Source organism: Capsella rubella, unplaced genomic scaffold (assembly GCF_000375325.1).
Source record: "Capsella rubella cultivar Monte Gargano unplaced genomic scaffold, Caprub1_0 scaffold_6, whole genome shotgun sequence".
Lineage (NCBI taxonomy): Eukaryota > Viridiplantae > Streptophyta > Magnoliopsida > Brassicales > Brassicaceae > Capsella > Capsella rubella.
Genome location: NW_006238918.1, coordinates 2453994 through 2468133, shown reverse-complemented (window position 1 = coordinate 2468133; position 14140 = coordinate 2453994). Strand labels below are relative to the sequence as shown.

The 14140-nt window shown below is 36.5% G+C and overlaps 3 protein-coding genes across 7 annotated transcripts in view; 2 read left to right on the top strand and 1 right to left on the bottom strand.

Moving 5' to 3' along the window:
* Positions 1 to 446: 446 nt before the first annotated feature.
* On the top strand, positions 447 to 5030 carry LOC17881861 (flavin-containing monooxygenase FMO GS-OX-like 9). Of its 3 annotated transcripts, XM_023781172.1 has the most exons (9): positions 447 to 623; positions 1166 to 1200; positions 2275 to 2838; positions 3065 to 3135; positions 3220 to 3378; positions 3509 to 3591; positions 4193 to 4328; positions 4428 to 4601; positions 4693 to 5030. In XM_023781172.1, the coding sequence occupies exons 3-9, from the start codon at positions 2379 to 2381 to the stop codon at positions 4873 to 4875; spliced, it is 1266 nt and encodes a 421-aa protein (XP_023636940.1). In that variant the 5' UTR covers positions 447 to 623; positions 1166 to 1200; positions 2275 to 2378; the 3' UTR covers positions 4876 to 5030. The 3 variants fall into 3 exon arrangements, with proteins under 3 accessions (XP_023636940.1, XP_006287698.1, XP_006287697.1); XM_006287636.2 differs by lacking the exons at positions 447 to 623; positions 1166 to 1200 and having other exon boundaries at positions 2093 to 2838; XM_006287635.2 differs by lacking the exons at positions 447 to 623; positions 1166 to 1200 and having other exon boundaries at positions 2093 to 2838; positions 4704 to 4867.
* Positions 5031 to 5255: 225 nt separating this feature from the next.
* LOC17881269 lies at positions 5256 to 9664 on the bottom strand. 3 transcript variants are annotated; one of them, XM_006287206.2, is made up of 5 exons: positions 9151 to 9664; positions 8503 to 8605; positions 7264 to 7535; positions 6623 to 7175; positions 5256 to 6515 (listed from the first exon to the last, which is right to left on the bottom strand). In XM_006287206.2, exons 3-5 carry the CDS (start codon positions 7507 to 7509, stop codon positions 5428 to 5430), a joined length of 1887 nt encoding a protein of 628 aa, XP_006287268.1. In that variant the 5' UTR covers positions 7510 to 7535; positions 8503 to 8605; positions 9151 to 9664; the 3' UTR covers positions 5256 to 5427. The 3 variants fall into 3 exon arrangements, with proteins under 3 accessions (XP_006287268.1, XP_023637728.1, XP_006287269.1); XM_023781960.1 differs by lacking the exons at positions 8503 to 8605; positions 9151 to 9664 and adding exons at positions 7624 to 7841; positions 8012 to 8487; XM_006287207.2 differs by lacking the exons at positions 8503 to 8605; positions 9151 to 9664 and adding an exon at positions 8012 to 8487.
* A 586-nt stretch (positions 9665 to 10250) lies between these two features.
* LOC17883437 (formin-like protein 20) overlaps positions 10251 to 14140 on the top strand; it is a 9722-nt gene continuing 5832 nt past the window's right edge. The window contains exons 1-4 of the mRNA XM_023781928.1: positions 10251 to 10871; positions 11401 to 12104; positions 12342 to 12563; positions 12644 to 14059. Of these exons, the coding sequence (XP_023637696.1) occupies positions 10799 to 10871; positions 11401 to 12104; positions 12342 to 12563; positions 12644 to 14059 (2415 nt within the window). The 5' untranslated portion in view covers positions 10251 to 10798. The remainder of the gene's footprint in view (positions 10872 to 11400; positions 12105 to 12341; positions 12564 to 12643; positions 14060 to 14140) is intronic.

The following is a 14140-nucleotide window of genomic DNA, read 5'->3' as shown; positions in this document are numbered from 1 at the left end:
ACTCATTTTTTTTATATGGATCTGTTATAATGAATATAACTATATAGTTATAAAATAAGTACATGTTGATATTACTTCTCTACAAAGCGACATAAAAAAAAAGGATGGAAAAAAAACAAGATAATTATTGAAAATACTCGCACATCTTTTTTTTCTTAAATAAATAGAATAAAAATTGTGTTGTGTTGTGTAATAAAGAAGCAAAGGATGATTTTGTTCCAATGGGCGAAAATCTCAGATACTGAAAGAAAGAGTGGATCCGATGCTAATATTACGTTACGTATCATCATCGTTTTATTACATATAAATTAAATAATAATTAAGTACTACTCTATATTATTTTTGGCAAAAGATCTTGACCCTAATATTAATATTCTGTTTTTTTTTTTTTTTTTTGGCGACCTTAAACACAATTTAGTTTATAAATAAATCCGAACACCTACACATATCCCTTAAACTAAATCCCAATATGTTGCATGAAGAAAAATTTATCTCCATTTTTTTCTCATTAGGTTTTCATGAGATGAATAAAAAAATCCTTTTATATAATATATATGTATTTGGTTCCTTTAGGCTTTAGATGTGTTCATGCATGAGAGGATGGGATCAGAAGAGAACCCGATGTAATGTTTCCTTGCCTTTAAGACTTACTCTTTCCAATATGTAGGGGACCTATATATCTCAAGTCTTCTTCTTCCTCCAATTTCAGTAAAATTTGGTTATGTATAACTTTATAATATGTTTGCATATATATATATATATATATATATATATATATATATATATAATTTAATCACATACATACCTATATTTGTGGTAGGTTCTATCATATATATGGATCTTAAAATTTTGTAGATATGTTTTGCTCGTAAATTTTGTTATTTAACATAGCAATTACGTATAAATAATTTGTTTCTATTAATATCGATATATATATATATATATATTAAGATACACAAATAGAGTAGGTTGGTAACAAACCCTAATAAGGCGCACAACTTTTAACAGCAAGGATCTGAGTTTTCTTTGCCAATAGCCATTATTTTGTGTCTCAAGGCTGTTTTCTTTCTTTTTTTCACCTTTTCTTTTTACTTCCTTGGAAAGGGTTTACTAACCTTTTTTTTTCTTTCTTTAATTATTATCTCTTTCTTTGATATTTTTCTAGTCGGCACTTTTGTCATGAAGGTTGAACGAACACAGGTATCTTCCTACGATTGCCAAAGCTAATTATAGTTACCATTTTTAGCATACAACTACGTAATCAAATACCAAAGCAATAATGATATATCGAATATTAAAATTGTTTCCTAAGGCAAATCATGACTCTCTTACATTAATTATGAATCTCTTTTGCTGAAAACAAAAGAAACAAATAAAGTTTTTGAAACATTTATATTAGCTTTCACGTACGTTGAAATATATAACTTTGACCTACAAACAAATATAGTCATATGGTGGATGGATCGGTCAGAGTTTTTGATTGAATATCAATTCGGGACCCATTTACTATAATTCAAACTGATGATTTTTCTTTTTTTATAGAAAAAATTTGGTTTCCAAAGTGGAATTACTAATGATTTATTGTGTTTTTGAAAGTAATTACAAGTACAAAGTTTCAAAAAAATATTACATAAGAAAATGTTACCGATTGTGATTCGATAGTAAAGTCATGTGTTGCTATTAAGAGTACTTAAGACCCTAAGTCTTGAATTTTAATATAGTTGATTTATATAGATGATTTTTTTTTTAATAGTTTTCATGCACAATCCAATAAAGCTATAACTATCTCAAACTATATATAACAATACATCGTGGTTTTATTCAAAATATATTATATTGCAAATGTACGAAACACTTCATGAATATTATACCATTGTCGTGATACCATCCGGATTTAACTGTTGTACAATGTGAATGTGTACTACATTTCACTTGTACAAATAAAAAACTATTTCATTTTTTAAAAAAATCTTACCAATACTCAATCTAATTTGTCATGTACGCCTTCTCTCTCATATATGTAACCTGCATATATATTATAAAAGTAATATATAAAATATTAGAGTGTAATAATGATACAACCAGCAAAAAAAAATAAAAAATAAAGAGAAATGCAACATGACATATCGAGTAGTAGTAGTGAGAAAGTCTTTAAAATTTCAACTATAAAACCAACATCGGATGAGAGACCACACAAAGAAACCAAATCAAGAAGCCATATTTCCAATTCATCTTTCTTTTGAAAACTAATAAAAATGGTTTCGGTAACATCAGAAGCATCAAGAGGCCGATCAAAGAAGGTATGTGTGATCGGAGCTGGACCTGCGGGGCTAGTCTCCGCAAGGGAGCTAAGAAAAGAAGGGCACAAAGTGGTGGTAATGGAGCAAAACGGCGACGTTGGAGGGCAATGGTTGTATCAACCTAACGTAGATGAAGAAGATCCCTTGGGAAGAAGTAGTGGTTCCATTCATGGTGAACTTAAGGTCCATAGCAGCATCTACTCTTCCTTGAGGCTAACCTCACCGAGAGAGATCATGGGTTATTCGGACTTTCCCTTTTTGGCGAAGAAAGGGAGAGACATGAGGAGGTTTCCAGGGCATAAGGAGCTTTGGTTGTATCTTAAGGACTTTTGTGAAGCTTTTGGGTTAAGAGAGATGATTAGGTTTAATGTTAGGGTTGAGTTTGTAAGGGAAGAAGAAGAAGAAGACGATGATGATGTGAGGAGGTGGATTGTGAGAAGTAAAGACACATTAAGTGGTAAGGTTATGGAAGAGATCTTTGATGCTGTTGTTGTTGCTACTGGTCATTACTCCCACCCTAGATTGCCCTCTATTAAAGGTATATATACACACCTAATCCTATTGGTTTAAATTGTTCTTGTTGATATTATTTAACCTAATCCTATTATTTAACATTTCATCATCTTATAAATCTACTAGTTGACATTTATTGATTATTTGACTTTACTTGATCTCTCTAGTTGACATTTATTTTTTCATTTGCTATTTATGTATATATGTATATGGTTATTGATTTTCTTTTCATGGTTATATGGTGGCTATAGGAATGGATTCTTGGAAAAGGAAGCAAATCCATAGCCATGTATACAGGGTGCCTGATCCATTTCGTAATGAGGTGAATGAATATCTCTATATCCTTAATTTTGGTGATGATTCTGCTGGTTATAAATGATAGTGATGGTCATGATGATGGTGATAGGTGGTGGTGGTGGTTGGGAACTCAATGAGTGGACAAGACATATCAATGGAGCTTGTAGAAGTGGCAAAGGAAGTTCATTTGAGTTCCAAGACACTTGATATATCTTCTGGCCTTTCCAAAGTCATTTCCAAACACCAAAACCTTCTTATTCACCCGCAGGTTCTCTTTACTATCATATAAAAGTTTTCTTTGTCCTATTTGTTCACCTAATATTAGTCATCTTAAGTTATATTTTTGTGTATGAATTTGGATTTAAAAGTTCCAAGTCTTTGATTTTCGTTTTTAACAGATTGAATCTTTAGAGGATGATGGGAGAGTCATATTTGTGGATGGGTCTTGGGTCGTCGCTGATACAATTATATATTGCACCGGGTAAGATATATAGTTGATGGATAAACAAAAGATCTTTAATTACTACCTTTTGTTTTGTTTCCGTTAGATAAGACAAATAGATAATGATGGTTCCTTTGATAGTGATTTAACCGTAATAAAGTTAACGTTAAGTTAGAATTATTAATTGTGGTGTGGCTTTGTTGGGTAATGTGGTCTTTATCGACATCATAAGCATTGCTTTATGTAAAAAAATTTTAATCAATAAGATGGAAAGTAGAAATTAAAATTAAAAAGGTATGGTTGATCATTGTGATCTGCATGATATTGCGTAACTTAGATATTAGCCATACTAGAAAATCATATTGATGCAACTTTCTTGTTATTAAGCATATCAAATATCAATACTCCTAGTTCTTGGAGTACTTATCAAAATGTGGGACTCAAATATAAAGCCAGATTGAGTGGGATACAAATCTTTTTTAGTATACATTGGTCTTCTCAATACATTACCCCTAGTTCTTGGGGATATCATATTCAATAATATAGTCAAAACTTTGTCATTTGTTCTGAATTCCTCAAAGTATGTTTGCTTTAATAGCAATCCTAATAATAATGTTGGGGGACCAAAAAAAAAAAACAGGTACTCGTACAAGTTTCCATTTCTTGAGAGTAAAGGAAGAATAGAAGTTGATGATGATAGAGTTGGGCCACTCTTCGAACACACTTTCCCTCCTTGTCTCTCCCCTTCTCTCTCCTTTGTCGGTATCCCTAGAAAGGTCTCATCTTTCATCTTTTGGTTTAGTGTGACTAACAAATCATTAGCTTCTTTACTCTTAAGTTGTAATTTAAAAGATTTGGTGGTTTACTTTCTGCAGTTAATAGGATTCCCATTCTTTGAAGCACAAGCAATATGGATAGCTCAAGTTTTGTCTGGAAAGTCATCTCTGCCTTCTTCTGACCAAATGTTACAATCCGTCACAGAGTTTTACCGGTCAAGAGATCTTGCTGGAATCCCTAAACATAACACTCACGACATTGCTGATTTCACGGTGAGTTCATAATTTATAACATATTTTATAGCTCTTGATTTCATGTCCTAAAGAACAATTCTGTGTTATGTTCTGACTGTTTTGGCTATAGTATTGCGATAGGTATGCGGATTATGTTGGATATCCGCATTTGGAAGAATGGAGAAAGCTACTATGCTTGTCTGCTCTCAATAATTCGCAGGAGAATCTTGAGACTTACCGCGATTCTTGGGATGATCATGAACTCTTACAAGAAGCTCTTCAAAGCTCTCATTTTACAAACCTCAATCCTTGAAATACTCATTTGTTGTGATGTTAGAAAGCAAAGAGTTTATATCCATACATTTTATACATTTGTTTGTTTGTTTGTTGTTTCTTTCAGTCATCTAGTTTGGGTCTGCCAATGTTTTTGGTTGATATTTATATCCATACATTTATACATTTGTTTCATTCAATGTAGTCTAGTTCTCTCAACCATGGTCAATGGAGATCTCTATATTTTAATAAGATATCAATTTAGATTTGGTTATAGACGTTTTCCTCAAAAATCAGAAACCATATGATTTGAGAAAAAAAAACCAAAGCTTTAGCTGATAATATGATGGTTCATGAAAGTTATTGCGCCCTGTGAATCTTTCATACAACAAGCTTTCAACTTTGTTCTGTACTACCATCTCTAGTCTAAAACACATTCATTGCCTTTTGATGAACAGATATTCTTAAAGTTTGATTTCTCCTATGTAGTCTTAATCTCTAGAATAAGACTTGTTACAAAAAGCATCTTCATCTCCAAAAAAAGGACATGGCGCAAACTATGGTACGGATAGTAATTACTTCTTTAGTTTTGCTATACTACTTGGTTGATGATCATGTGCGTAAAATCAGCAGCAGGAATTCTTGAGCTTCGTCTTCGCTTCTTTAAGGCTCCCCAATGGACACCCGTTTTTTCTTCCCCCGAGAAAGTGAAAGCATCTAGTGGGTTCGAAGGAGAGCTTTTGCGCTTGTTCTTGAGGAACCCGCAATGCCATTTTAATTCAGAAGCTTCAATTAGCTTTCCAAGTACCTGCTGGTCCTCATTGGCTTCACGTTCTGAAAATGTGCTTATACTCAGCTTAGCATTGTGCTGGTCGTCTTTGCATTTCTGCTTTCCCTGCCTGGCCCGGCTTCTCCTCTGCTTTCCAAGGACAATGTTGGCGACTGCTGCTTCTTTCTTATGTGTCTTGTGCTCCTCTAGCTTCTTCTCTCTCTGCTGCAATTTCATGGCCTCCAAAAAGCTGATTTCATAGTCCTCAGCAACCGAAGCAGAAATCTCCGCAAACCAAAGAAGGTTTCTGCCCAAGGAAGTACTAGTATCAGTGGTTTCTTGACTAGACTTTCTAGACATATGTACTATAGCCTCAGCTGCAGATACTTCTTGATAATTACCCTCTCTAACAAGAGATATCTTTCTGCTCTTCTTCCGTTTCATTCTTCCACTCTTTTTGGCAACTACTTTTTGACCCTTACTTGATTTCATTTGTGGTTTACAACGCCTTTTCTTTCCTAGATTGGTTCTCTTTTTTGCAGATTTTGCTTCAGACAAAGAACTTGAACTCCCTTTCTCCATACTTGTTTGATTGCTTTGAGATTCTGAGCTGGCTTGAGCACTCAAGTGCGAGTCATGATCTGAGCCTTTGAAAGTTTTGTTACTTGGAAAAAGCTTTACCTTCTTCCTTGACCTTGAGCCTCTCATCAATAACTTATATCGTTTGTCCAAAACTAAAGTGCTAGTTGAACATGGTAGCGCTTGAACAATCACTCTCGGCTGCTCTGAGCTGTGTTTTCCATGAACCAAACCCGAAGAAGACTCTTGATGTTTCTCGGTTTCAAACTTATTAACAACAATTGTTTCTTCTTCGGATGAAAGGGGAGACATGTTCAAGTCAATTCCATACTCTGCTCAAAAGAAGTATCAGATCAGTTAACCTTCAATATATTAAGAAAGTGTGACAAAATGCTTGAGAAGAAACTAATATGCATAACATTTAGTTTCATTTTCTTACCTTCTCGACATTTAACAGATCTTTGCGCTTCATTTGTCCCATTGGAACCTTTTACCGAACTTTCTCCCTCATTCTTTGTATCGGACTGTTCTCCAATTTCATTTGATGTAAGTGGACTCAGGAACTGATTGAATACAATATCTGAATGTTCCTCGATCTTGGCCGGTTCATTCAAATCAAGTTGCAGCTTACTGAACTGCTGACCCGAGTCCAGAGACATCCTTCGGAGAGATTGCTGTTTCAAAAAGTTTGGAGCTTCATGGACTTCTTCATCCATATCATTATACTCAAAAACTGGTAATTCCAGATCCAAGACCTTCTTTTCAAACTTCTCAACCTTGTTTTCAACAAGAAGCTCAGCTTCCATCTGGTAAGCAATGTCTGCTTCATGAGACAAGTTCCTAGTTTGATATGCAGAAATGCTCGAACCCATCCAGTGTGATCTAGGGATAGGGAAACCAGAATTTAAGAACGAGGCCCTATGATGTCGAGTTCCCTCCATTTCCATCATCAGTTCCTTCTGCCTCCGATACAGACGATGAAGCTCATTGATCTAAAATGAAAAAAAAAGGATCAAACTTTTCACTTGGAGGAAGCACAAAACACCAAAGATAAGGCATTAAAAAGAACACACAACACACCTGACTTTCAAAGACAGATTCATGTACAAGCATGGTGTCCCTCAGCGCTCCTTTCACTTGGCTAAGGTAAAGATCACTACAGAATAAAGAGAATGTATCATCGACATTCAAATTGCCGCCGTATCTATTGGTTAAGACCGCATCAGTATCCTGTACAGGACACAAACTCCAACCACTTCTCGTATCCGTAATGTCACGGTTTGAGAAATTGCACCCCGGGAATAAGCTGTTCTGCTGCATTTTCATTCACTTCACACTCTTGAGCAATGTTACTGTACCAAGAAAGAAAAATGAAACAATTTTATTAACTTGCATGAACCAATAAAATCCATTAAAAGGAAAAAAGAAAGCAAAACCCACAAGGAATCATCAAATCTGCTTTTTCATTCTTCTCTATACTTGCAAAAGTGGAAGATGAGGTTGTAGATAAGATCTCAAAGACTATTAGCAATATATTTTTTTTTTTTTGGCAGAAACATTATAAGTGGTTGAAGGTAAAGTCAAAGAAAAACTAAGCTTTCTAAAGCAGTAAGGAACGAATAAAACACGCCATTGTTAACTTAACATCAACGAGCTACCTAAGAAGGAAGCAAAAGATGAAACTTTAAAGTTAGATACTAGGAGAACATAGTAATGAAGGAAAAAAAACACAGATTATAAAGGGAACTTAAAAATCTGCAGAAGAAGAAACCCAGAAACCTTATAAATCAGTAAAGTGACAAGAAACAAGAAGAGAGAAAGGATCTACCTTTCGGAAAAAGGCCAAAAGAAGAGTCTTTTCTAAACGGGAGAAAGGAGTTTTGTGAGATTTTTCAGCTCAAAGCTTATTTCTTTACTTGAGGAAAATGCTGAGAAAACAGAGAAGAAAGAAAGAAAAGAAAAGAAAGCTTCTTTTTATTTTCTCGGGAAAATGCAAAAGAAAAAAAAAAAAGGAAAGTGGGATACACCCCCAAAAGAACAGGGATCTCAATATTTATCTTTTTCTCTTTAATGTTTTAATGTCAATTTTGGAAGAAGCAACAAGTGCGTATCCGAGATCTGCTGGGCCATTATCTTTGGACAAGAAAGAGATTGGATTTGCAGGGAAAATGGAGAATTTTCTCAGAAAACTTTCAGAAGAAGCGAAACATGGGAGTTGAGGAGACCTGTGCTGTGTGAGAGAGAAGAAAAACAAAAAAAGAAAAGAAAACGCCAAGCAAAAGAGCAAAAGAGAAAAAAAGAAAGAAGAAGATTATTTACTTTTTTCGTCTCTCTCTGATTCTTCTTCCTCCTTGTCTTTTTCTCGCATTTAATATCTCTCTGCTTTCAAGTCTGAGAAAATATTATTCTCTTTTATCATTTCCTACATTCAAAAGGGTGAAATAAACTATTACTATAAGACTTAAAGAATTACAGATCCAGCAAACCAATCCTCATTTGTTGGAAGAAATCTGTTTTTTAGACAAACCGTATTGGTCGAACCGGTTTGAAAGCTTTGGAATGCCTTGAAAGTTCTTTGTATTAAGGTCAATTTTCAAATTTAGAAGTAGTAATGAAGTACCATATCAGTGTTATCATAATATCGGCCATGGAAGCATTTGCAAATTAATAAAACCTGGTGGCAACTACATTAGAATGGATATAAAAATCTTCAAACTTTTACCAACTGTGTATCACTACAAATTAAGCCCTTTTATCCAAAAACTGAAAACATAATCGAAAGTGCAAAGGTAAGTTTTTGGTTCCAAATATAACAATGGAGTTGATTATCAATACCAACACCAAAATATTACTTAAATCGATTAAAAAGAGTGCAAATTTCGCAAGAAACCCCTGTAATTTTCACTTGATTTTGAAAACGTCTTGTGGTTCAGAGTTCAAACGAAACAGAGAGTAGTAGTATAATACCATAGACACGCTCGGAGATCTACATGCAGAGGAGGTTGTTTTGTAGAAGAATCGTCGGAACAACGACATCGGATCAAGGAACCAAACAGACGGATTCAGTAGACCAAATCACCTTCTTCACCGATATAAATCAGAGAAGCCTAATTCAGTCAATAGCATCAAAATCGCATAGACTTCTGAAAACAGAGTTGAATTGTGCGAGAAGACTTTTGTCCAAACGTCCGAGTTAACAAACATAATCCAAACCAACGTTGTTTGAATAATATATCCGGCATATCACCTATTCAAGAAAAGGTTCAAAACCTCGGAATCACAATCCAGTCCGAGGGAGACGACGAAGCTATGAAGAAAAAGACACAGACACAGACACAGACACAGACAAAAAAAAAAGAAAAAAAAAAGAGACACATAAGGAAGGAGTCACGTGACTATGTTGTCACTCAGAGTCAGGAAGACCAATGGGCCGTAACCTAAGCCCAGCCCTTCTGGATGTTGGATCTCGGTTAGGTTGGTAAAGAAATGAAAGGATCGATTGAAGTTTTTATTTTATTTAATCTCATTAATAATAATACCATACCATAAATAAACCGATTATAAATGTGGTATGTACGTACGTTCACAAACAAAAAAATGTGAATGTTTAATGGCTTGTTCACATATGAATGAATGAATCAGGAATTTTCTAAAAATGACGTGTTTCGACAGATGGGAAAATCACAAGTTGTATTTTTTTTTTTTTTGAATCGTAAGAAAACGTGGTTGTAATTATAAAAACTTATTATTACGATTTCCACGTAGGATAAGACATTCACCTAGAGAGTAGAGAACGGTCTTGTCGTCGTCCCGTCTTGTCTGTACAAAAACCTCCGAACCGAGTCTTGCTCGTTTCTCTAAACTCTAACAAGTCCACACACTTACGACGCTTTGGTTCGGTCCGTAAAGTTCAATTTTCCAATTTACGCAACAACAATGGACAAATCAAAAAAGCTTTTTGTTTGCTATTATTAAATTAATCTAAAAATATGAATAAAAACATTTTTGTAAATAAATAAAAATAAATTTTATTTGAGAAAAAAACTGCTGGAAGATTTGTCGAAATCTCATATCTTCCTTCGTTCTTTTTTTTTTGCATTCTGTGCTTCATCTTTCTCCTTGATTTCACCTGAAATTCTTCATCTCACTGTCACTTCCTTCTCTCTCTTTATTTTTTTAATTTTAACAACTATTTGATTAGCTTCGAAGGTTCTTTGTTTTCCACGATTTTGAGACCAGATTCGGCATTGTACATAGAGAGATACCGATTCATTTTGAACCAAAAAAAAAAGCATTTTGGAAAATTTCCTCAACTTTGGCGTTGTGATTAACACTTTGCGTTGTTTCCAAAATTGGATTATAGGTTGTGTGAGAGAGAGAGAGAGAGAGAGAGGAGAATTTTCTGGGAATTGGGTCTTCATCATGCTCTTGTAATTTGGCAAAATTTGTCTACTTTTTTTGTGTGGCCTAAGGGGTGAAAAAATTAGGGTTTGTGAGGTGAATTTTGGGGGAAGAAGGGGATCTGGGGTTTAGGTCAACGGAATTGGAATGATCTGTTTGTTGTTTTACTAAATCGACGGTTTGGATCTGATCGGGGGAGAGACAGCGCCACCGGATGGCGCTGTTCCGTCGCTTCTTCTATAAGAAGCCTCCGGATCGGCTTCTCGAGATCTCGGAGCGTGTTTATGGTAAAACCACTTTCTCACCTTTATCCTCTCTGTCAAGGATCATAAAACCATCTCCAAAGAGATAAACTTGCGGCGGATTTGTTCCTTCTGTTGATCATTTGGATAAAAAATTGCTAAAATGAGCTTCTGGTTGGTTGGGGTGGGAGGGGTTTTGGCAGTTCAATTACGTTGAGTATTCAAGTTTAGCTTTGCAAATTGGATGCCCCATTTGAGCTGAGCTGAACTTGTCTCTGTTTGAATTAAAGAGGTTTCTTAAGAATCAGAATCTCTTTCAAGACAATTTATAGCTTTGTGGGATATTCTTCTCTTGTGTGTGACACGAACCAAACCAAAAAAAAATTAAACTGTGCTTTCCTTTAATGTTCGACAATGATATTTCTTTGGATTATGGGTTTATTGTACCTCCCGCTTTAGTGCCAAAAGTCTCAAAGCTTGTGAATTTGTGTTTCCTTTTTCTGATAGCTGATATTTTGCTGGAGTAGTTCCAGGTTTCAGAGCTGATCGTCTCATATTTTACTCTTGCTTGCAGTTTTTGACTGCTGTTTCTCTAGCGATGTTATGGGGGAGGATGAGTACAAAGTATACTTGGGTGGCATCGTGGCGCAGCTTCAGGATCATTTCCCGGATGCATCTTTCATGGTGTTTAATTTTAGAGAGGGGGAACAACGAAGTCAAATATCAGACGTGTTGTCTCAATACGATATGACTGTAATGGATTATCCACGGCAGTATGAGAGTTGCCCGCTTTTACCTCTTGAAATGATCCATCACTTCCTACGCTCTAGTGAAAGCTGGTTATCGTTGGAAGGTCAGCAAAATGTGTTGTTGATGCATTGCGAAAGAGGTGGTTGGCCTGTTCTTGCCTTCATGTTATCGGGGCTTTTACTATACAGAAAGCAGTATCATGGTGAGCAGAAGACTCTTGAAATGGTACACAAACAGGCTCCTAAGGAGCTTCTTCATCTATTGTCGCCTCTAAACCCACAGCCTTCTCAACTCAGATATCTTCAGTACATTTCTAGAAGAAATTTAGGCTCTGACTGGCCTCCTTCAGACACGCCTCTTCTTTTGGATTGCTTGATTCTCAGAGATCTCCCACATTTTGAAGGGAGAAAAGGTTGCAGACCAATTCTACGGGTTTATGGGCAGGATCCTAAAGCCCGAACGAACCGGAGTTCCATACTTCTCTTCTCCACATTAAAGACAAAGAAACACACTCGTCTCTACCAACAGGTACTTCTAGACCATTGTATCTTTGTGACATATTGATCAATGTGATCATCTCACTGATTTATGCACAAGAAATGGTTGTAATAATATCCTTTCCTTTCCATGTGAACTTGAGACGGTGGTGTAGTTTGCCATATACATGCGAATTAAAAACATTAATAGAAGATAGTTTATAGTTTAGGAGCTCTTTTAGTAATTACTATACCAATGAAATGCTCATATGTGTGATCTCATCTGCAGGAAGAGTGTATCCTGGTGAAATTAGATATACAGTGCCGTGTTCAAGGGGATGTTGTTCTGGAATGTATTCATTTGCATGATGATTTTGTGAGTGAGGAGATGGTCTTTAGAATCATGTTCCACACGGCATTTGTGCGTGCTAATATTTTGATGATCCACCGCGATGAGATGGATATACTTTGGGATGCTAAGGAACAGTTCCCAAAGGAATTTAAAGCAGAGGTAGGCCGTTGTGAAAAATTTCTCTGATCATCTTTTGAATAATGCTGTTAAGTTTGAATGCATACTCATATATGTATCAGGTACTTTTCTCTGGCGCTGATGCCGTGGTGCCTACTATCACAACTTCTACAATATCAGAAGAAGAGAACGACTTTGATATTGCTTCACCTGATGAATTTTTTGAGGTGGAAGAGATTTTTAGCGATGTGATTGATGGGCCTGACCATAAGAGAGATTCAGATAGTTTTGTGGTTGTTGATAATGCTTCAGATGATTCTGACGGAAAAGAGGTGTGGAAAGGGGACGTGGAACCCAATGCGTTTCTAGATTGTGCATCAGATGATTCTAATCATAAACACGATATGCATGCAGAGAGTAGCACGGATCCGGTGAAAGATATCACTGTTGATGATGTACAGTATAGGTCAGATGGGAAGGTGGATTCTAATATTGACTCAGTGAAGGATATAGGAATAGATGATGGTAATGAGCAGCGAAAGAGGACCATGGAAGCAAAGGAAAATGATTCTAAAACAGCAGAGACTCAACACAAAGGTGATGGAGAAGGCAATGGTTCCCAGGATGAGTTAGAAGAACCTACGACTCAGAAAACAAATTCTAATCTCAACACACCCATATCCGAAAAAGCACAAGCGACACCAAAGAAACAGGTCGGAGCAAATGCAAAGCTGGCTGGAGATTCACTTAAACCGAAGTCTAAGCAACAAGAAACACAGGGTCAGAACGTAAGAATGGCTAAGCCTAACGCAGTGTCTCGATGGATTCCTTCAAATAAGGGCTCATATAAAGATTCTATGCATGTGGCGTATCCCCCAACAAGAATTAACAGCGCTCCTGCTTCAATTACCACTTCTCTCAAGGATGGTAAAAGAGCTACATCACCTGATGGAGTGATTCCAAAGGATGCTAAGACTAAATACCTGAGAGCGTCTGTTTCTTCACCGGATATGAGGAGTCGAGCTCCAATGTCCTCATCACCAGCTTCTAGCCCAAAGGAAAAGCCGTCTTCTCTACCTACTGCCCCTCCCCACCAGGCTTCTCCACCCCTATCTTCTCTAACCAGTGAGGCCACTGCATCAGTTTCACACTCTCCACAAGCAGGTTCATCAACTCCGCCACTGACTGAAAATGACAGTTACTCTGAAAATGAGAGACCAAGCGGTGGAACCGTGTTGCCTCCATCTCCTCCTTGGAAGTCTGTGTATGCTTCAGCTTTGGCAACTCCTGCAATATGTTCTACATCTCAACCTCCTACCTTCCCACCACCTCCACCTGCATACCATTCAGTAGGCCAAAAGAGCAGCGCCTCTCAAGCGTATCAGCTCAAAGCACCTCCGCCTCCTCCCCCACCACCTCCATTTGCATCTGTGAAGCGAAACAGTGAAACTTTGTTACCATCTGTGAAGCGAAACAACTCTCAAGCATATCAGCTCCCATCACCACCGCCTCCTCCCCCACCGCCTCCGTTTGCATCTGTGAGGCGAAACAGTGAAACTTTGTTGCCTGAACAAGAGAGCACCGACTCTCAATCATATCAGCTCACATCACCACCGCCT

Bases quoted from the DNA above. Each gene is read 5' to 3' on its own strand.
- LOC17881269 (XM_006287206.2), bottom strand. From the start codon at position 7,509: ATGAAAATGCAGCAGAACAGCTTATTCCCGGGGTGCAATTTCTCAAAC. The intron at 7,176-7,263 runs GTGTGTTGTGTG...TTTTCATTTTAG, and splicing joins AATCTGTCTTTGAAAGTCAG to ATCAATGAGCTTCATCGTCT. The intron at 6,516-6,622 runs GTAAGAAAATGA...TCTTTTGAGCAG, and splicing joins ATCTGTTAAATGTCGAGAAG to AGTATGGAATTGACTTGAAC.
- LOC17881861 (XM_006287636.2), top strand. From the start codon at position 2,256: ATGGTTTCGGTAACATCAGAAGCATCAAGAGGCCGATCAAAGAAGGTA. The intron at 3,136-3,219 runs GTGAATGAATAT...TGATGGTGATAG, and splicing joins CTGATCCATTTCGTAATGAG to GTGGTGGTGGTGGTTGGGAA. The intron at 3,592-4,192 runs GTAAGATATATA...AAAAAAAAACAG, and splicing joins ACAATTATATATTGCACCGG to GTACTCGTACAAGTTTCCAT.